Source organism: Phocoena sinus, chromosome 20, assembly GCF_008692025.1.
Source record: "Phocoena sinus isolate mPhoSin1 chromosome 20, mPhoSin1.pri, whole genome shotgun sequence".
In the NCBI taxonomy this organism is placed as follows: domain Eukaryota; kingdom Metazoa; phylum Chordata; class Mammalia; order Artiodactyla; family Phocoenidae; genus Phocoena; species Phocoena sinus.
The window spans coordinates 15334302-15356758 of record NC_045782.1 but is presented as its reverse complement, the minus strand read 5'-3'; the positions used below and the strand labels follow the sequence as shown (position 1 = coordinate 15356758).

The 22457-nt window shown below is 38.8% G+C and overlaps 2 protein-coding genes across 2 annotated transcripts in view; one reads left to right on the top strand and one right to left on the bottom strand.

Moving 5' to 3' along the window:
* Window positions 1–66: 66 nt before the first annotated feature.
* On the top strand, window positions 67–6804 carry CRYBA1 (crystallin beta A1). The gene is made up of 6 exons (XM_032616967.1): window positions 67–102; window positions 1481–1545; window positions 2563–2681; window positions 3930–4071; window positions 6115–6257; window positions 6529–6804. Exons 1-6 carry the CDS (start codon window positions 72–74, stop codon window positions 6674–6676), a joined length of 648 nt encoding a protein of 215 aa, XP_032472858.1. The 5' UTR covers window positions 67–71; the 3' UTR covers window positions 6677–6804.
* Window positions 6805–7461: 657 nt separating this feature from the next.
* The window catches only part of NUFIP2 (nuclear FMR1 interacting protein 2), a 28931-nt gene continuing 13935 nt past the window's right edge, over window positions 7462–22457 (bottom strand). The window contains exons 3-4 of the mRNA XM_032615773.1: window positions 17681–17713; window positions 7462–15904 (exon numbers count right to left, since the gene is read on the bottom strand). Of these exons, the coding sequence (XP_032471664.1) occupies window positions 15852–15904; window positions 17681–17713 (86 nt within the window). The 3' untranslated portion in view covers window positions 7462–15851. The remainder of the gene's footprint in view (window positions 15905–17680; window positions 17714–22457) is intronic.

Genomic DNA, 22457 nt, shown 5'->3' with positions numbered 1-22457 from the left:
AGTGCTGACAGGGCCGGAGGGCATCAGCCGCAGGGCTATAAAGAGCAGGGCCATAGAGGAAGTGGCACCAGATGGAGACCCAGACTGTGCAGCAGGAGCTGGGTGAGTAAGGCCTTGAGGGGTGCTCTGGTCCTTCCTTTCCTTCCCCTGCAGAAACATGCCCAGAAGGGGGACCCCGTCTTCCTGCCTTGTGGTCAGAGCCTCTGAAGATGGCTGGAGAAGACTGGGGTACTCTGGGGGAGGTAGTCTCCTCTTGCCACCCCAAGAGGAGTCACTTACATGACAATAACCACTGCCCTAGCAACCACGGCTGGGGGCGGGGCATGGGGCCCCAAGAAATGACAGGCTCCTGGGGCATAGGGAGAAGGTAGGGGGGCGAGAGCTAGGAGGTGCTTGTTCAGAACGGAAAGTTACGTCACAGTTTACATGCATCAGTCCCTGGGCCAATACCAGCCAGAGGGAAAAACTATGAATGGCTGTTCTGAGTTAAGAAAATTGATACCCACCTGCCTGTCTTCTTTCTTCCCTCCCTCCTTGACCTCTGCCCCCTGTCCTTCCCGCCTTTAATCTTCCTACCATCGTTTTCTGTCTACCTCACCTCTATGAGCCTCCTCACCTGTAAAACGGGGACAATGATAGTGCTTCCCTCATAGGCTCATTGTGAAGATTAAATGTATTAATGCATGTAAAGCATGTAGGACAGGGCCTGGCATAGGGTGGGCCACTGTTAAGTGTTAGCTATTATCATCATCCTCTTTTCTTCCTCACTTTCCTTCGGTAAGTCTTTCAATGCCGCCCGTCCCCCTCCTCAAACACGCACCACCCCAACATGGGCTCAGCATGGCTCTACATCAGTCACTCTGGAGACCCAGGCCCTGCCATGGAGATGTTCACCCAGGACATATTCAATAGGAAGACAGATCAGTACTGTGATGAGCGCTGGCAATGAGGAAAGCAAGCAAGTCACCATAGGCTGGGGAAAGCAGCAAAGTCTCCGGAGGCAAGACCAAGGCTGGGTAGGTCTAGAAGGCAGAGAAGTAGGGAGGGAATGGTGCATGGCTGTGCACAGCTGGTCCGTTTGAGGGCTGTGAGAAGCCAGGTGACAGTGAGACCACGCACTGGTAATATGAAGTGTCTGGACTAGATGGCTGCCAAGGGGTTTATACTGGGGTATGTAAGACTGAGGCGATGCTGCCACCAGCAGCGGGTGCCTGGAGGCAGGCAAGAGGACGAGAGCCACGTTTATCAAGTGGTCATGGCATCTGTTCGGTGCTCTACCTGCGTTATTGCTTCTAATCCTTACGATAACTGTGCATAGAAGTTTTACCGATGGAAAACAACTGAGGCTCGGCTAGTGAGAGGCAGAGCCAGCGTCCCAACCAAAGTCTGTTTACTGGACTTCAAGCCTCCTTTACTTCGGCCTGTGCTCCTCTTCCCTCACCCCAGAGACCATGTCATTGGTGTGTGTTCTGTCTTCCAGAATCCCTTCCAACCACCAAGATGGCTCAAACTAACCCCATGCCGGGGTCTGTGGGGCCATGGAAGGTAAGCCCATCGCTATCACAGGGAAAATTGAGGACTCCATCAGGGCGGGGGGTATAATACCACCTCAGAGCAGGCCTCAGAGCTGTGCTTTTCCATGGGACAGTGACCAACCAATAAAACACCAGCTTGTAGGGGAAAGGTTCACCCAAAATCCAGATGCTGTCTCAGGAAGCTTCTTCTCAGGGTGCCCCATTCGGACAGAAGAAGGATGACCCCGGAAGCCCATGATGGGTGGGAAATGATACCTAGTTTTCTAGGTCAATTTTCCTCCACACCGCTAAAATCATCTTAAAATAGAGCAGCCCAAGTGAATTATGACATGGAAAAACTGAGGGCCCAGAAATGAGGACAGATTTGCCACCAGATCCCAAATAAATGGTTGGACTACATGGTCTCCTGACTCCCAAAGTGAGGTTGGTTGTAACCACTGCCTGAAGTGGCTGATCCTCAGCCACTGTTTCCCTCAACACCCTTACCTTCCTCACTGGGTCAACTCTTGAGTCCTGTTCACAGCTTTGGGAGTTGTCCTCTGGCCAGGTTCAAGAGCCAAGTTCTAGTTCAAGGTATGAAAGGGGTTTATCACAACTCTCCCTTTACTCTTTGGGTTTCTATAGCAGGTGTGGCTGGAGAAGCTAAGAAATAATTCACAGGGAGCCCCTGGGTCTCCCAGATTCCTGGCTTCTGGGCCACACTTATGCAGGAAGCATGGTGGAGTAAGAGTCCACAAATCATTGGTACGCCCACTAGGTCGGCTATCATCCCTGGAGGACAATTCCTGTCAGAAACGAATCCCCACGCCTCATCCCGACTGGGCATGTGAACACCGCCAACCAGTGCTATAAGTTCAAACCCCTTCTTAACCCAGTCTACACTAGAAGAGACCTCATCAGGCCTCCTGGGCTACAGCTAGGGATGGAAAACATAGGGTCAGACACAGGTTAAGATGTTGGCCTGGGCCTCTGTTCTTCCTGATGTACCACTTTCTAGCTCTGTTTTCCCATTTTAATCCCATTTCAGATAACCATCTATGACCAGGAGAACTTCCAGGGCAAGAGAATGGAGTTCACCAGCTCCTGCCCAAATGTCTCTGAGCGCAGTTTTGACAATGTCCGGTCTCTCAAGGTGGAATGTGGCGCGTGAGTATAGACCTCAGCAGAACATCAGGCCCCTTATTTCTGGTCCCTTCAGACATGTGACCATAAAGGTGGAGATCAGGGAAGAAAGATGTTCCCCCAAACTCTAATCATTTCTGGGAGAGAAGCCTCCATACTTAAGTAATCTCAAAAACAACAAAAGTCACTACATGCGTAATTTAGTAACTCAAAGCTGGAAGGAACACGAGGTTCTTAGTGGCTTGGTATTAGATTTGGGGGGGGGATTAAAGAAATATATACCATGGGGTAGGGCAGTGATGGTAATCAGTTCTGTGCTTCTGGAGCCCAGAGGCTTCTGCCTGGGATTCCCTCAGAATAGTCACAAGCCCCTTGAGTTTTTCTTTCCTACAGAAAAGAGAGAGGAAACTATCAAGCTACAGCTTCACAGCTAACTCCCCTCCATGTCCCAGAGCAGACACTGTTAGCTAATTTCTCTTTGAAAAAAGGAACTCAACTCCAGAGAGTAACTGTAGTTCCTAGCTAGTCTTTCAGGAGTTCCTTGGTGGTGGTTAATCTCCTTGGCAAGGAAGACCCTCTCTTGTCTTCTTACTCTTGGCAAGTTAGTTGAGGCCTTGATCATCAGCCTGAAAACACAAAGGCAAGGACTCTACTTTGGCCTAGGCAGAACTGGCCGTGCATGTAGATAGGTTTCCACAAGTTGCTCACCCCCAAAATTGAGCTCTTCAACCCTTAAAGTAAAATTCTTTAAGGTGTCATCAGTAACTGAGTCCTGGTTGTGAAAAATCAATCTGAGGTGTTTTAATAAATAAGGTATAGGTATATATAGGTATGCAGAAGAACCCACAAAGCGACAAGGAAACAAGAGACTAGCATTCATCAGCTGCCTGTTCATCCCTTTGCTTCCTTAGAAAGAAGTCAATAGGTTTGGCTGGAGCCAAAGCAATAGTCAGTCACTAGATCCTGAACCTGGAGCTCCAAGTAGAGAATAAGGTAACTTGGAAAGGAAATATAATTTTAGACTGACTTTGTCAATACTCATTACTCAGGCCAGTGAAGTACACCTCTTCAGTGGATAACCCCAAACAAATATATTTACAAACCCACATAGTGCAGCTGCCATTCTCCACCTCTCATGATAAAAGTATTACTTTGTATGGCTTTAATTGGATATTTTACCCCACTGTTAACATCTAAAAAAAAGATGCCTTCTCCATGAGGCCATGTAAGCTCTGAACACCATGAACAAACACCATTACCTGTCTTTGGCAGCTGGATTGGTTATGAGCATACCAGCTTCTGCGGGCAACAGTTTGTTCTCGAGAGAGGAGAGTACCCTCGCTGGGATGCCTGGAGCGGGAGTAATGCCTACCACATTGAGCGCCTCATGTCCTTCCGCCCCATCTGTTCAGCTGTGAGTCCCTGAAATTTTCATTTCTGTGCATGTGGGGGATGGATAAGAGAGGGTGCATATGGACTGACACTTATGTTATTTCCCATCAGTTATGCTGAAATGTGGCAGGAAGGAAAAAAGTATAAAGAGAAAAGAAAACCACTGCTCCCTTAGTTTCTAAGTTTACCATTTGATTTTTTTCTCTCCTAGATGGTATTTTTATTAAGCTAAAAGTAAGGGCTTCTTATAGGTGTCAGGAAGCAGATACTCAGGAGCCCAGATCTTCAGAAGTGCAATAGGATAATCAGTGAGAGCACCTACCATGTAATAAAAGTAAATCCTGGGCCAGTTAGATTTCAGTCTGTGTATCATTTTACCTAGAAACAGGGTAATGCTGAAGTAATCCTTTAGTACAGTGTGATGACTGAAGAAGTAGGCAAGAGCTCCAGCACCTCTTATCTTTGATTCCCAACTTTCTTGTTTCTAACACTAAGCAATATTCAATTATGCATCAGAATGGGATGCTTTTAGTCTTTTGGAGAATCCAAGCAGAAGCAGGATGACCTTGAGGGGTGTGTTGAAAAATGATCCCTACATTGGGAGTAAGGCTAGGCTAAAACCTTTTCAAATGTTCATCTATATCATGTGATCTTCTCATGATTTTAGCTGTTAATTATCTCATCTTAAAGTCCTACCAAAATTCAAGTAGTGGAAATGGTAAACTAAACCGTTCTAGAACTAAAAGGTATTTAGTATTTCCCTATCTGGATGTGTTTTCATCTCACTTTAACTCCGATTTTTTCCCTCTAATGTATTGATATAATTTACACATAGTGAAATACACAAATCCTAAGTGTATATTTTTATGAGTTTTGAAAAACATGTATACCCACATAACCAACACCCTAATCAGATAGAGAACAATTCCATTGCCCCATAAAATTACCTGGTGTCCCTTTCCAATCAATTGCTCCTTTCCACTTGCTATCACTAAGGCTAGTTTTGCCTGCTTTTGAACTTTATAAAGGTTAGTCTCTGCCTTCTTAATGCCTGTGTAGTCTTCATATCCCCTACTGGACATTTACATTGTTTCCAATGCCATGCACACACACAAACACTTAGGCACACATGGACTTACTTTTCCTATCAATTTGTGGGATCTTTTCCACATTACAATTAATCCTTTGATTGGCTATGTGTTTCAAATATTTTTTCTGCTGTCATAATTTTCCTTCATTGGTCTTTCGTTGTTCCAAAGTATATCAGTTATTTGTACATCTTAAATGTTATGGTATTGGGACTTCCCTGGCGGCGCAATGATTAAGAATCTGCCTGGCAATGCAGGGGACATGGGTTCGAGCCCTGGTCCAGGAAGATGCCACATGCCGTGGAGCAACTAAGCCCGTGCACCACAACTAATGAGCCTGCGCTCTAGAGCCCGCAAGCCACAACTACTGAGCCCACGTGCCACACTACTGAAGCCCGTGTGCCTAGAGCCTGTGCTCCACAAGAGAAGCCACCGCAATGAGAAGCCCGCCCACCGCAACGAAGGGTAGCCCCCACTCGCCACAAGTAGAGAAAGCCCGCACGCAGCAACGAAGACCCAATGCAGCCAAAAATAAAGACCTTAAAAAAAATCTTAAATGTTACGGTATTAAATTGGACTAAACAGGATAACCCAATTTTTTTTTTTTTTTTTTTGCGGTACGCGGGCCTCTCACTGTTGCGGCCTCTTCCGTTGCGGAGCACAGGCTCTGGACGCGCAGGCTCAGCGGCCATGGCTCACAGGCCCAGCCGCTCCGCGGCATGTGGGATCTTCCCGGACCGGGGCACGAACCTGTGTCCCCTGCATCGGCAAGCGGACGCTCACCCACTGCGCCACCAGGGAAGCCCAGGATTACCCAATTTTTAAAATCTCTGTATTGCCTGAAATATTTTTACAATTAATGATCATGTACTTCCTCCTGTAAACCAGGAGTTTTGAGTTTGATAAATGTGATAAAGAATTACAATGACAGCCTTAACACCGGTACTAAACTTTAAAAAAAAATTTCTGCATTATAGAATCATAAGGAGTCTAAGATTACCATCTTTGAGAAAGAAAACTTTATTGGACGACAATGGGAAATCTGTGATGACTACCCCTCCTTGCAAGCCATGGGTTGGTTCAACAACGAAGTTGGTTCCATGAAGATACAATGTGGAGCGTAAGTGCATCTCAGTTTTTCCTCCCCCAGACATTCCTGTATGGAAGGATTTATGTTGACTACTCTCATACCTTTTTTCATAATCAAGGTTAATTTTCAGCTGGTTGTACGTATCTGCTCACAAACGGTGCCTGGCTTATTTAGGATGGCTCTTGTCTTCTAAGCCTAAAAGCCTTCCATATCATTGTGTCGAGGAAAGAGGCTCAGGTTTGGGGGTCTTGACCAGGTTCCTAACTAGTTTTAATAATCCAATCTGCTTTGGCTTTCCTAGCTGGGTTTGCTACCAGTATCCTGGATACCGTGGCTATCAGTATATCTTGGAATGTGACCATCATGGAGGAGACTATAAACACTGGAGAGAGTGGGGTTCTCATGCCCAGACTTCCCAGATTCAATCAATTCGCCGTATCCAACAGTAGTGGATTAGAAGCTCCAAGTAACAATTCCCCAAGCACGAGTCCTTGCTAAGCAATCTAGAATGAATTTTATGTTCTGCTCAGATACTGCTTCCAAATGTTAGCTGCTGAAATCCACAATAAATGTCATTAAAAAAAACCCAACAACTTTGTAGACTGAATTAACTACCATGCTTTATAGAAATCACATTTACATCTCTGAGAATCTTAAAAGACAAGCTTCAGTAAAACCCCAAGTTCACTTTTGTGTCCTTGCAAGTCACTTACCTGGCCAAGGACAATGATTCCCTATTTCAAAGAACATGAAAGCATATAACCCAAATGCATCAGTCTATATAGTGACAGACACACTTTTGGTAAATGTTTTTTCATCTTTTCTAACCCCCACTCTAATGTTGATGTTAGCACTGTTTTTTTTTCACTTGTGACAAATCAATGCTAAACAAACTTAGGAAGTTTCTCAAATATGCATTGCCATATTGCTTAACTGCTTAGCTCAATTTGTTTCTTATTTCAACCGGAAGAACATAAGGCTCAATGTCATGACAAAAGGCAGGATAGCTGCTCTCACAACCGATTTTTCCATACATATGGCAATTCTTAAGTACCTTAATAACCTGTATGATTAGAAAAAAACCCATGACCTATGACCATGCTATATTTAAGACTTAAATTATTTGTACATTTGACACTTTGAAAAAAATATTATCAATGTCATGATCTTAACTTAGTTTTCAGTAGTTTTTTTGAATTAAAGCACACAAAAGATGATAACACAAACACCTCAGAAACTTTAAAATTTTTTATTCAACAATGTACACTTATTGTCTCTTAATTTGATCTACAAATTTCTCAAGTTTTTTTTCCTGATAAAATAAGTAAATCTGGGTATGGATGTAGAGTGTTTGTAATTTGTATTTTTGAAACACTGAACATGAAGTAAGACACCAATAAAGGAAGATCATCATGTAACGGACACTTCCTCAGAATCCATGACGTCAGAAACAGCTATGGCAAATACCGAAGCATTTAGCAAAAGGGTAAATTTCTGGCCACTGTTCTTGTATCTAGAAAAGGCCTATCATTCTGACTGGTCAAAACAAACACTGAAAAAACATTTTTTAAATTGGGAGATGGAAGGAAAAAAATCCTCTAACATAATTGTAGCCCATTAATTGTCCTTTCCCCCAGATTAAGAGGTAACTCATCTCCTAAGTGCTGATGCACACAAGACACAGAAATTACTTTGCTCCTCCAATAACGTTCTAAGACTGAACATGTGAACCACTGACAGATGCTGAGGAGTAGCCATAGCCATCAAAGATGATGCTATACTCCTGCATTCATGCCTTTTAAGGCCATGCATTATGGGCCACCTTTCACATCTTGATTAGTAGACTTAGATTTTAACTGTCACTTTCAGTGAAGGTATAGAAAGGTTTTGCTGTGTTTTCAAAGACAACATATATTAAGAGCACACTTGATGATAGAGAAGTAATATTCTTCTATACATAGGAAAAAGCTATAAAACAGAAATATTTCTTTTATATCTAGGAGCAAGGGGAAAATACCATTAGTATTATCTCTACTTAAACATATTAGCCTCTTCTACAAAGGTCCGGAAGAGAATATAAAACAATCTTTTAGATGATTTGACAAAACCTGGCCAGTACATCTACACAACCTTTAAATACACATACATGTGAAGTAAAGCTATTTAGTACATGCAGACTGCAGCAATTAAACCGAATCAGCTCAGTTTCTAACTTGTTCTAATCAGCCTGGGCAGTTTTAAAAAGATACACATCATCTTTAACCTGTGCTTTGATCTTTAAAGAATTGAATGATTCTTAAGTCAGTCATTCATTCAGTAAACCAAATTTATGCTAAAGCAAAGGTAAAAAGGCTATCCTACCTTTAAACCAGGTTCAGAGGTTTAACATAGAATTGTCACAGAACTCCATGTGGCAAAGGTCCTTCCTTCACTTCAGTTTCAATTACTTCCCATTTCTATTTGATCAAATCAACGAAAATTTCATTGAAGAGTATCCAACAGTTTGTAAAGCTGATAAAACTGCCCTGTTTCAAAAAAAAGCCCTTTAGTAGACATGAGTCAAGCTCTCATTTTAAACCTGTTATTAAAATAGGTGCCAATTTTCCTCTCTTCTAGTTCCACTGATGAGCTAGCCCAGAACTCTAACTTTGAGCCATGTTTCTAAACATGGTAAAGCTAAGAGCAGCAAAGTAATAAGGATAGGTCACTTTTGGTAATGACACACAAATTAAACTTTCAAGACATGTGCATAGCTTTATTCATCTACTTAGATCTAACCTTTTCATGGAGCTTCAGCAAAATTCGAGTGTGCAAAATGCATTTCTAAAACGTAATGCAAGCAAAGCTTTTCACATTTACACTGGCAGGAAATACAGAGAAACTAACAAGTCACAGTAGGGAGAGTTCAGATCTTTTTTTTCTTTTTTGTTTTTAATGACAGAATTGCACAGTTCATTATTTTGAGACAATTGTTGCAGACATAAATATTTAAAAATTTCTAAGCAAGGTGCTTTAACAATAAAAAATTTTAAAGTTGGAAAGAGCCAATAACTTGGATCATAGCTCACATAGAATTCCAAATGAAAGTGGACTCCATTATCTCCCTAGATTTTGCAAACAATGCTTTTTATAACACTAAAGGAAACAGCAAGCTGAAACTTCTTTCAAAGCACACAAGAAATGGTGTCATCACATTACTTGAAGAAGGTGCTGAGCGGGGAGGGAAAGAAAGTGAAGAATCCTTTTACTATTTCCCACTACAGAACAGCCACTAACAGACTAAGAACCGAAAAAAAAAAAAAAAAAGAAAAAGAAAAAGAAACAACCAAAAAAGTAAATCAAATCACTTCCCAGTTTATAAAATAGTTCCAGTTTGTGACAAGATCTGTAACTTTAAACAGAGAGCACCAGTTGGGTGATAGAATGAGCATTTCATACTGCATAAAAATTAGTGAGGTGGTAAGAACCATCAACTATCTCAGGCATTGTAACATGGCCTTCCCAATTTTTTTTTTTAATATACATGCAAGGCACATTGATATAAAAATAGATCTCTGGCCAACAAATATATTAAATAAGCAAATTAAAATTTTGGCTTTGCAATATTGGCAACATCAAAATATAATCAGATAGCTTTGGACCACATCTCTCTCTCATATTCTTCCACCCCATTTGGTGTTTTTCCTCCATCATATTGGGTTCAATCTCTTTCAAGTTTGAGTATGTGCTTGAGAAATGACTTTTCCTCTTGTAAAGTAGCATAAGTTTATCTTTCCTAAGTAAAAGTACGCTAGAGAAGCAGAATAGTTGGTTTTGATTGATTTGATTAAACTGAATCGGATTGGCTTGGGGCAACATTATTTCTCCTCTGTATACAAACAAAAATAAGCTCCCAGTATATATAGTAGACAATTGTTTTCTTTCTAAAAGATCAGCAACAAACCAATGATACTACTTCCTTTAAGCCATTCTTCCCAACTCCTCTTTTTGAGGCAGAGGGAATAACAGAAGCAAAATTAAGATTTAAAAGATTTTCAGTAGTAGAAGACATTTTAAGGCCAAAACGTGTAATACTAACAGAATTTGTATTTTCCTAAGTTAATGTCCTTCATAGGCCAACACCATAAATAATTTGTACTGATTCCCTCCCAAAGAGAATTTTTAAATTCACTTTTGTTAGTGGCTGTGCTACAGGAAAGGTATCAAAGCAACCTATAAAGGTATGGTATATAGTAATGTAAAAAGTGCATCACATTCTTGATTTTTCAGTTTCTCATAGCAGCAGCAGGATTAATCCAAGACAGAAAATAGTTGTATTCTCATCCTAAAAATGCAACAATACCTAATGAAATGTATTCAGTATCATGAAAGGATCCTCCTCCATGGAGGATAAAGGAAACAAACAGGGGTAAACTAAAGGCATTCATTCATATTTACATATTAAACCACTTTTGTTAACACCAAATCTTTACACCTAGCAAAAGAAATATTTAAGAATAAAGCAGACATTACTAAAGCAGTATCCATTTTTGGAGCCTTTGTTTAGCACCTGAGGAGAAAAGGATTTATGGAAAGCTCTGCAATTTACCTCAAGTTGGTTTTGTTGGTCTACAGAGTAAAATTTTGATATGCAATCAAAGTGAAACTGAATTGGAAAATAAATGTCTGTAGCTATTTTAATAAGGCTGCAGAAAAGGGATACTGCAGTACTATAAAATGGCTTTAGAACTCTGGACATAAACAAAATCTTACGGATACATAGGGAAGTCTGAATCAGCAAACCCACTTGTGAGGATGGCCGTTCCATAGGTTTCTAGCACATAACTGCTATTTGACACTCCCAGTAATGCAAAAGCAATATACCATTCATGCTTCACCGAGTGTTTTTGTTGTGTAGACAACTTAAAACTATTTATTCGTAAGACCCTTCTTGAGTGGCAAAATGGTGTGAAATTTAGTTTAAAACTCGGTAAATTTTGAGTGAAGTGAAATTTTGCTTTTGAGTGAAGCCAATGATTCATCATTCTTTAAACCAACCCAGGGTGGTCCTGGTTCTCACACACCTGAACAGATTGATGTATATTTAAAAAGAAACATTTTAAGATACTTAAAGCAGAAGCCCATCTTTCTCAAAATAAAAGAATCCTGGTGCTCTGTCAATTAATTACATTAATGAAAATAACATCAATATTAAGAACTAATGATAACCTAATGCATCTCTGCAAACATAAAGCAGTTATTATTCTTTTAGTCTTATCCTCTGCCCCTCCCCTTTAAACAAATATCAACATTTTTGGGGAAAAAAGCTGAGCAAATTCTACCCTTTCTTTTAAAAATTCAACAGGAAAATTATGGGTAGGACTATTAAAAGACACTGCCTGATCAGAATCTACAACTGGTGCAGCATTAACAGACCTGATCATAATATGTATTTGTCCCACTATAGTGTGTTTTACACAGTTAGCACAGGTATACAAGAGGGATCATGTGTTATTTGAGGATATGGCTCAGTGGCATAACTATTCTCATAATCCTTGGAAAGTGTAGACTTTTCATCTATTTCTAGAACTTGAGGAAGAAAGCCTTGAAAGAATGACTTCCTCCTTATTCAAAGTCCTCTTATAAATTTCCTTGACTGTGGCCATTTGGTACATGACGTACAATTTCACTAAAAAAGTTTACAGCAAAAAATAAACCATTAGATGCCTCCAACTGGGTTAGCAACAAGCCTAACAACCAAGTACGGAACTACCACTGCTATGTAATGTTTTGTGAAAGAAACACATTTTGTACTGTGGACAACACTCATTGAGGTTTGTCATATTTTCCCTAGAAACGGCTATTTGAAAAAACAATGCAGCACTTTTTTTCCTTTATAAAGTTTTTGCAGATTCTGTGATGATTAGGGTAAGCAGATGATTAAGGAAAACAGCAAAATTCTAAACCTCTCCAGCCATTTACTTTAAGGAAAAACAAACTGTCATTAACAAATTCCTAGTTATTGTCTATCCACTCCTAGAAAGTAGAGGAGGAGCAAGGGCTGACTACAGATGCTGTAAATACATTGTATGTGAAAGCTCATTATTACTGAAGTCAGAGGAAAGGCTATGGAATTAACTTCAGTTCAGCAAAGTGGGGTGAATGAAGAGAAAGATAAATACACCCTGTCTTTTGTGGGGAAGGGGAATTATTCAAGACATCTACAAGAGAGTGGTATGTGACACAGACACCTACAATCAAGACAGATTTAAAAAGAAATCTTCACCCTTAATTAGTATCTTCATAGCTATTAAAAAAATAGGTCATGATTTCATTCTTAGTGCCATTTTTCAAATACTACCCTTTTAAGGATTAAAACCACCTGACTTTATTCTGTGTAATGAAAACAAATGGCACAAAATAAATACAAGTTCATTCTCTGAATACTAATATAATGTCTTACACACATTCATTTACTAATTTTTAATATCTCCTTCTCTCTCACACACACAAGCACTCAACAAACACACACACAGACACACACCTTTTCAGTCTTTATAATGGAGGGATGTTAAAAATCCCCTCTAGACTGTATTTGGTTTATGCTACAGTACTAATACTCTGAGTTGAAGAAAAATTCTTTATACCAAACAATAACACATCAATGTTATTTAAATGTGCTAAATTAATCACAGCTGAAGCTTACACAAAATAATCAGAAAACATCAACTCTTAAGATTTTTCTTTTTTTAATAAGTGCTCTGTAAGGAATTGTGTGAGGACCTAAGAAAGATTGCGACAAGTAGAGTTAAGTGTTACCAAACAGCACAAAGGAGACATGTCTCAAAGTCCTGCTTGTACCTAGGCAAGTAAGTCCATTAACCCAATGCCCCCAAAATACTTACAGTTAATTATGGGGCACTAGGGTTCCAGAAGGTTAAGAGACATCCCTAACTCTATACCTCTAACCATATAATCAAGGAAATTTCAGTGGGGAAATCAAAGTGAAATGTTGCATTGTTTCATTTAGAAGTGAGACTCAAAAACCTTTGGACAGACACAGAGATGGGGTACATTCTCTTTTTGGCTTCTCTAAACATGGAGGCCTGAGGGATATGGAAGGGAAGTAGGAAAGCAATGACAACTTTCAAAAGGTATTTTCAAGTAAGTGTTGCTTCTAAATTAAAAATTCAGATGCGGGCTGTTTTTTTTTTTTTTCCTTTTAAAATATATATTCATTCAACCTCTGTATATCACAAACCCAGAAAGTGTCTTGTGAGTTGTGACACAGAAGAGCTTTCAAATTCCAGGTAAGCAAAATGGATGTTTAAAAAGAGGGTGACAAGGGGAGAGGGAGAGAATCTGGCCCTAAGGCGACAAGTGGTTACACAAGGCAATTGAACACACAGCAGAACTTTAAAACCTGTAAAACAAACTGGAGCCTTTTTTTTTTCCTTTAATCAACCTTGTATCTTTTTTTTTTAACCTTTTGAAAATTTTTATTTAAAAAAAAAACACAAAAACACAGACTTCTTTCACTTCAGTATGTGGTATGATGCATTTTCCAGTTTGTTCAATGCTTTAAAGCTCAAGGATGCCTCTGCTTTCAATTGTACATGGGCCTGAAGCATCCTAGCTTTTGGCAAGCAGGCAGGAGACTCAACAAAAATCAAAATAGAACAAGGCAGACTAAATGCAGGGCACATCTGTAAACATATTATACATTTGCAAATTACAATATCTGTAAAAGTGATACAGTTTACAGGGGAAATGAAACTATCTGGAACTGGCCTACCACAAGTTTCTGAACCTGGACTGATACAATAAGTTATTATATATATATATTATGTATAAAAGTTTTGTTTACATCAAGTGGAATTGGCAATCCATGCTTATACTTTTAAAATCTAAGCAGGGCAGAAATCCAGACTATAAAGATATTTTCTCTACTCTATGCTGAGTCCAACAGCTTCTTTCACAAACTACTTGTTAAAAGCCTCAAATAATCAAAACAAGAAAACTCATCCATACTACAGTCGCTCAAAACTGGACATTTCTTAAGCAAAAGGGTTGAGCAGAAGTAGTTACTTTCTCCCCAAATACCCCTGGGGATCCAGTCTACTTTTATTAGAAGACTACATCTCTCTATATAAATGCCCTGCTATTTTAACCTGTATTTGACATACATGGATATACTAATTTCTATGTGTGTGTGACGCAATGCTATGTCAGGCCAGAGAACTTGTTTTTATGCCACTAACACCACCCAATCTTAAATTGGACCCTTAGTTTCTGCACACACAAAAAAATTTATTTTAGCATGCTATATACAAGCTGCAGTGCAACAGGATGGTAATGTGATGATAAGACAGGGCTAATGCTCTTCTCTGCCCAAAAGAAAATTTCCAGAATTTCACATTATTTTCTTTAAAAAACCCATTTGCTCTAGTATTAAAATATATTTATTAAGATATAATCAGAAGCTAATAAGCTCAAAAGTATAGTCTGAATGGAAACACACCTTCTATAGGCAGGGTTTATTACCTCCTCACTGGCTAAAAACATGAAGTTTCATAGTTTTCATGGACTTTTTTCTTCCCCCTTTAGATTATTTCTGAGAAATTAAAAGAGAATTTACAGAAAGGTACAGAAGTTTCTCTTCAGATGTTTGATGAAAAACAAGAAAAACAGCACATTTAGTGTTAGTGACAGAGAGCAAGTCCGGAGCACCTACAGTTGAAAAGCAGAATATATTTTTGCTCCCACTTACACAATTACATTAAAATATGGGCACAGGAGTATTTTTCCATATTAAATATCTAAAGCCAATTGTTTGTTCTGTAACTTTTCTTTAAATGACACTCATGGATTCTTTACTTATTAAAGTCCAATATGTAACCAAAGCCAAGTGAACTATGTACCACCAACTATTCCAGAACTGTAGAACTTCAATGCCCTCCCCTATCCCCACCCCACAAAAAAATAAAAGGAAAGAAAGGAAATATTTCCCCAACACCCCACAGAGGCTGCTTAACTCCTGGCAAGACATGCAAATCATATTCTCTAAAAAAATACACCCCTGCAAACTTCAAGGCATTCTATCCAGCATTCTCGCAGGGCTCATAGTATAACCAAAAGATCAAGGGAGGAGTGGGGAAAAATATTGAATCATTCTGGGTTCCCCGTGATTAGTGTATCACTTTAGTCACAGAACAAGATACAGAGATCTTTTAAGTGGATTTGCCTTTCCAGTGGGTCATTTGTTGCCCAAGTTGGTGACAGCAGGAACTTTAGAACCACGCTTGTTAATAAGTCCATATTCATTAATCACTTGCATTCACACTTAAAAACGAAAACTAACAAAAGAAAAAAGAAAAAAAACTATTCAGTACCAGAGATTAAATAACCATGTGTAGTCTCTTGAAATAAATTTGATTCCTTAAGAAGTCTAATTACTTTCAGGTGCCTTTTTTTTAAATAACTATATATATATATGTATATATATATATATTTGTATATATTATCCTGTGATTCTACTTATGGTTCCTCTGCTGCGTTGAAGATCTAGGAGCATAAAAGCCTTGTGTCCCCCATGAACGGTGGCTCTAATGCTGCAGAAAGGTTACAAATAGGCAGTCTGGTCCTTCATTGATCTGGACTATCCATGGCTTCATTGTAAGTGATTATCCTTTTGGGATCTGGAGGGAAGTTTAAAAAATAAACACATAAATAAAAACAAAGTCTGAAATCCCCAAATGCCCATGTTCAAAAAACAAATCCCAAATAACCATCATCATGTAAACTCCTTTTATGAAAACACAATTTAAAGGCCATTTCCTCTTTGTATCAACACATGTGTGATTCACTTTTTCTCAAATAAATCCACCTCAATGGATTCCCAGCATAAAGGTCCTCGAGCCAGTGAAGGGCCTCAACACCTACACGTTAAGAGGGTTGAGTTCAATTAACCAGGACAATGTGTTTCTCCTGATTATAAAAGTAGCACATTTGAAAAAAGGAGACAAAGGTTAAGTCATCAATAATCCAATACTAAAGTAAACACTTAGATTTATTTTCTTTTGTTCTTCTCAGCAAAATGAAGTCAAAATTTATTTAAGAAATGTGGATTGTCTATTAAGGAACTGTTCAAGAAACACCTAGCACCAAAAATTTCAGGTTAAATTAAAGCAAAACTACCAGTTCAGTCCTAATTATTACTTATTTCTTCCCTCTAATTTCCCATAGCACCACCAGACTTTATTCTCAGCAACAGCAAAAACCTGTGGATATCCTAGGTTGAAGTATAAAACAGTCAGAATGTGTCTGGGCAAAGACTCCAGTGTTATTTTAAATTGCCATTATTTATCTGTATGCCCCCCTCTTCTGGAGAGCAATGTTTTTATTACATACTATGTCTATCTACCCTAAGAACTTTTTGAAGTACACATGCTTTAATGAAAATAAAACTTGTCAACCTAATAGAAAAGTATAAAGGCCTGAAAATAATATCGAAGAATTCAAGCTCACCTGAGGCTAAGAATCAATCTAACTTAGTCCAGAAACAATATCCTTTCTAGAACTCCAAGGGACATCCATTAGCAGCCTGCCAGGAAGGCAACGCTCAATTCTTAATAGTTAATAACCATTTTAGAGTAAAAAATAGGTAGGTCTACTTCTGCAGGGTATATTTTCTAGTCTATGTTTTAAATGTGTGTTTGAATAAGGAGGTACACAGAAAGCAATTCAAAATAATTTAAGAGCTTGCTAGTTATTTTCAGGTCATGGCTATGTTAGACAAAAAAGACCTGGCCTAAGAATAAGAGAGGATGGAAGAAGAAGCAATGCTGGAAAATCGGGGAATCTTACTTTCTAGTCCGGACACTTTCTAGTTTATATAGTAACCCCTCTGTGCCTCAGTTTCCTAATTTGTAGTAAGAAAACAGAATTTCTAATGCCTTCAAGTTCTGAAATTCTAGGACTTTCACATTCATCTGAAATTCACTTATTTTAACTAGCAAGGTGGATGGCAAGTGGGATCCAGCCCCTGTAAGTGGGCTTAGAGGGCTCTGAAAGCCAAAATCTATTATTAGTGACTGACTCTCCAAACCAATACTCACTTTATTTCAGGTATCCCACAACTAACATATTTTATTGTATTTGGAAATAAAGCACTCAATAATTAAGATACGCAATTTTCAGGTTTTTGAAAATTCCAAATTATCCAGATGTGGATTATCCACTCCCTCTGCCCTCCTGCTACTCACATCTTGTTTACGGGAGTGAAGGAAGCTAATCTGCTATTCTGTAGATTTCTAACCTTCTTTGCAGAGAATATACAGCCCAAATAAGGTTTTTAAAACAGCTAATATTTTTATGAACTATGAATTTCAGTTCTTAGGCTACCGTTTGTCTATCACACAAATACAGATAAAGACTGGCCATAAGGACATTTTAGGTAACCTAACCATTCTTACCTTGCTTCTGCAAATTCCAAACAGATTCCATTTCTGCAAAGAAGGAAAAAAAGGATTATTTTTATACACCAAGTTTTGTAGAGCGAAGTTTAAAGCTATGCTTTTCACTTTAAACCTAAAAAACCTAGATGGATTATTGCTGGGCTGGAGGTAGCGCTGGGTTCTATGAAACCCAGACAAAATATTCATATTTTCCTTTAATTCTTGAGAGTGTCATTGAGATGGCCTTAAATGTTGATTACAGAAAATCAATTACCTGAAATCAAATTGCCAAGAGAACAATCTGTCTGCACAAACAGTAAAGATATGCACATGCATGCTACAGATAAAATGATATTTTTGTAATAGCTCATTGTTATTAAAAAACACCAAGTATTTTTTGTCAACCCATCATCCTTCAACAAGGTGCCGACGTCTTTTGAATGAAGCATTCATCAAATTTAATTAAGCTTGACACTTAAAATGCCTTATTAAAATTTTACTTAACTCTGTGTTATAGGTAAGTAGTTCTCTCCTACAAACCCAACCTACTCTTCTTAACCCATAAGGTCAAAATGTCAATTCATACCTATTTATTAATAACAACACAACCCTTACCTGTTCCAATTCCATTCAAATGTGATCATTTACAATGTGCCTATTTTAGTATCTTAGAATAAGGGAAGTAGGTACATGACCAAACTGTAGTGACATACAGAGAGGGCAAGAAAAACTCTACCTGGAAGCATAAGAAAAAGCTTCACAGAAGGGATATTTGAAGGCTTGAGGAATAAGACAGTAGACGACTATTACACCACAAGAACCTAAGAACTGTTCCTTGAAAGGAGATTAATGTAAACAAAAACTACTTAGTAATAGGAATGACCTATAACTAACACTGAGAATAAGTGCTCTTCCACGGCCCTATAACTACCATTTTGAAAAGACAAAAAGGCGATTCTTATTCTGTATAACTGGACTGTCTGTAACTGTATTCTGTAATTTATCAGCAACCAATTATAGTTAAGGAAAAATAAAACTGGAGCTCATTAAGATCAGATACATCTGAACATGGGTTATAGTTAAGGTACAACATAATAGCTCCCCAGGGCTAAAAGGAAGTAAGTGTCTAGATCTAAAATTATTACTTTTTGTTTTATGTGAATGGATGGGGTCAGGGAATGGTAGAATCACATTCTCCCTGCCCCCACCCCATCAAACTCACTTCTAAAAAACCTGCTAAGATTTTTTGAAAATTTGTCAAAATTGCATGTTTGGAGTAATGGGTTAATTATTCAAAATGATCAAAGAATTACCCAGATAAAATCCCATTCAAGGTATCACAGCGATTCCCTGATTAAACAAAGACTGGGAATAATGCACTGGTTGCCACTTGGTCCAAGAGCTTAGATGGATGCTATGGCCTTTAAATTGCTGAGCAGATGCCAATCTAAAGATTGGCAGGAAAATTCCCATCTCCTAGGAGGTCTAAGGAGAGAGAATTGCAACCAGTCTAATCTGGGGAAAAAAAGAAGATATATCAGGAAAGGAATTCTAGTCATGGCACTCACGTATCTATCACTTCAATATAATTTCTAATCCCACTAGTTTCAGGCAATTAGGAGTAGCTGCAATAGTCATTAGAGCTGTTATCTACAAACTTCTGGATCTCAGAATGGCTTATTTTAAGAAGTCCAAAGATAAGCCTTCCTTTGGTTGACCTCACTACAGAAAAAATTAATCCGACCACCTTTCCCCCTTTTAAAGTACAGAAATCTCCCATTTTGCAACAGATAAATTCCTGAGTTGTGTATACACATATTACTTGATGCTCATTATTTAAAGTCTGCTTAATGCAAAGATACATCTATATTTAGTTGTATGTTGTGAAAAGAAAAGAACAATAGAACTTTTCATTGTTATAGCCCGCCTATGCTATAACATTTTCCTTTCTCTTCCCAGCCTAAAACCTCAACCTGCCGCTGCCCCACCCTGTTTTTTTTGGTGGGGGGGCGGCGGGAGAAGGGCACTACATTCAAGAGTCACAGTAGCAGCATACTATTGTACTTCTAAAGCTGAGTAAACATACACATTTAGAATAAAGACAAAAATAACTTTGCAAACATCCCATTTCTTTAGTGGATTGAAGACATTTCCTTAGCTTCAACTAGGACATTCAGCTTTACATTCTACTCTAATAATTTTAAATTATTTCTGGCAAGAAAATTTTATTACCCTCAAATATGGGCTCTGGAGTAGTGAATTTGACTATGACTTCTGAGGAGGGAAAAGGGATGCTGACTTAGTTAAAAAATTAGTCATGGGCCAGCCTAGCTTCCAGCCAGGAAATCAGCATTATCTGCAGTGTTGTACTGAGAAATGAATGCAATTCCCCTTCCTGCTATTTAATATCAATTACTTCTGTAACTAGTAGCAACTTGATCTCCTTGACTAGAATTTAATGTTTCCATGAAACTCCAAGTTAAGATGAAAAAGAAGGGGAAATAAATCAAATATTGTTTGCAGGATTATATGCCATGCTTCAACCACTCTAAAAAGACTAACAAGAAGCTAGTGACAGAGAATACATGGGAAATAACTGAATGACATTTTGCCCTCTTTTAGGTTACAGAAGTTTGGATTCAGACATTAAATATGAAATGAGTTTCTGTTTAACTTTATAACAAGAGAAGCTGAACAAGTATAAAGAAGCCTACAGAAGGCACCTTCAACTATACAGAATCATAACATAGCATAACATTAATCTTTTTAACACTGCCCTCTTCTACACGCATGCACTCACACACACACACACACGTCTAACTTCCCAGTTCTTTTAAAACAGGAATCACATCACCCAATTATGTAAACAGTTATTGAGAAACAGCCACAGGGCCAAACTTGGTAGGCAATTTTGTCATGATTCTATCATTTAAACTACCACCACCCAAGTTTGAAATTTTACTGTATCAAAATTTTAAAAATTCAAATATTTAGTAATGCCACTCAAATGAATAAAATGTAACATTCAATTTTCTAAAGCAGACTACCTTCTATGTAGTTCCCCATCTCAAGGCTTCCTGTAGTAAATGTCCAATTACCTACAAGTTCTTAATTCCAAGTGGATTAAAAAGCACTACTTAGGGGATAGGGATATAGATGCAAAAACAGAAAGAAATGCTCTGCCTCTGTGAGCTTAGTAGAGTAGGTAGGTAGCTTTTCTAGGTAGAAGAAACATCAGCACAAACAAAGCTTGATGGTATTTTAAACAAGGTGTGCTAATTTAAAGCAGTCAGCCAACTGGGTTCTACATATCACTTGTTTTTGCAAATAAAGTTTTACTGGAACAGAGCCACGCCCACCGCTTTTGTGTACAAGGCTGAACCAGTAACAACAGAGACTGGCTCACAAAGCCTAAAATATATACTATCTGGTCCTTTTATAAAACAAGTTTTCTGACCCAGGCTTTAGCAGTCACAGGTAATTTAGTAAGTCACTAAGAGGAAAAGATTTGGACAAAGAACAACACTATTCAGGGAGCAAAGCTGAAAGTCATCAAGAAGGAAAGATTTAGACAAAGAAAGATGCCTTTTTGCTATTTTGGGGAAAGAGCACAAAGCATTCATAAAGAAAAGTTTGTTATTTAATTACATCGGTGAAGGGAACTTACTGAAGAAATATGAGGTTATTAACTAAATATTAGGAATGATTCCTCAAGGCAGCTGAAGAGAATGGATGAAATGACAATACAGAAAAAGAGCCCAGTAAATGTTACTGCAGAAGTAAAGAATTTAGGACAGTTGTATTAAGAGATAGAAAAGAATGGAGATGTTAGAGAGGATCCATATAAACCTAACGATAAGGGTTGTATTTGTATTGTATGTTAATTCACTGAGAGGGAAGGCAAGAAAGAAAGAGCAAGTTTTGGGAAAAAAATGAATTCAGTTTTACAAACACAGAATTGGTGTGATGTTGAATTGAATATACGTGGTCTGAACTCAGCATAAAAGCAGCTGAAGAAGTCTTAAGCTTAATTCACAGCAACAGAATTAAATGAGATTACCCAGGAGTTCAAAAGCATGAAAAGGGGACTGAAGGAGCACCAACATTTGAGAAAAAGAGAATGATACCAGGAAGGTTATATCAAACATACAGGAAGTAGGAAGAGTGGGTAGAGTTAAGGAAATGGAAACTAGAGAATTCAGGGAGGGAGTGTTCAACTACTGCAACTCTTACCCAAAGTTAAGACATTTGTAACTTTCTAGTTACCTATCCCCTTTTCTCTAGCCCAGTGCCACCGCCCTGGTTCAAGCAGTGGTATCCTATGCACATTTCTGAAGTTGTCTTTTAACTGCTCTCTTATGCAGTTAACTGAGCCTCACTTTCTATTTTCTACACCATGGTTATAATTCTCTTCCTTTAAAAATATAAATCTGAAAGTGACCACACTGCTCAAAACATTTCAATGGATTCCCACTTGCCTACGTGGAGACTGGTTCTGTGTATGTCTCATATAAAATTTATTTGTAGGGCGTCCTTGGTGACGCAGTGGTTAAGACTCTGCCTGCCAATGCAGGGGACGCAGGTTCAAGCCCTGGTCCGGGAAGATCCCACATGCCACGGAGCAACTAAGCCCATGTGCCACAACTACTGACCCCGCGCTATATAGAGCCGTGAGCCACAACTACTTAAGCCTGCACCTAGAGCTGGTGCTCCGCAACAAGTGAAGTCACTGTAATGAGAAGCCCGCGCACCGCGACAAAGAGAAGCCCCTGCTCTCTGCAACTAGAGAAAGCCC

What these genes read in the sequence shown, in the direction of transcription:
- CRYBA1 (XM_032616967.1), top strand. Translation starts at nt 72, where the DNA reads ATGGAGACCCAGACTGTGCAGCAGGAGCTGG. An exon ending in GACTGTGCAGCAGGAGCTGG is followed by an intron (nt 103 to 1,480) that starts GTGAGTAAGGCC and finishes TCTGTCTTCCAG; the next exon opens with AATCCCTTCCAACCACCAAG. An exon ending in TCCGCCCCATCTGTTCAGCT is followed by an intron (nt 4,072 to 6,114) that starts GTGAGTCCCTGA and finishes TCTGCATTATAG; the next exon opens with AATCATAAGGAGTCTAAGAT.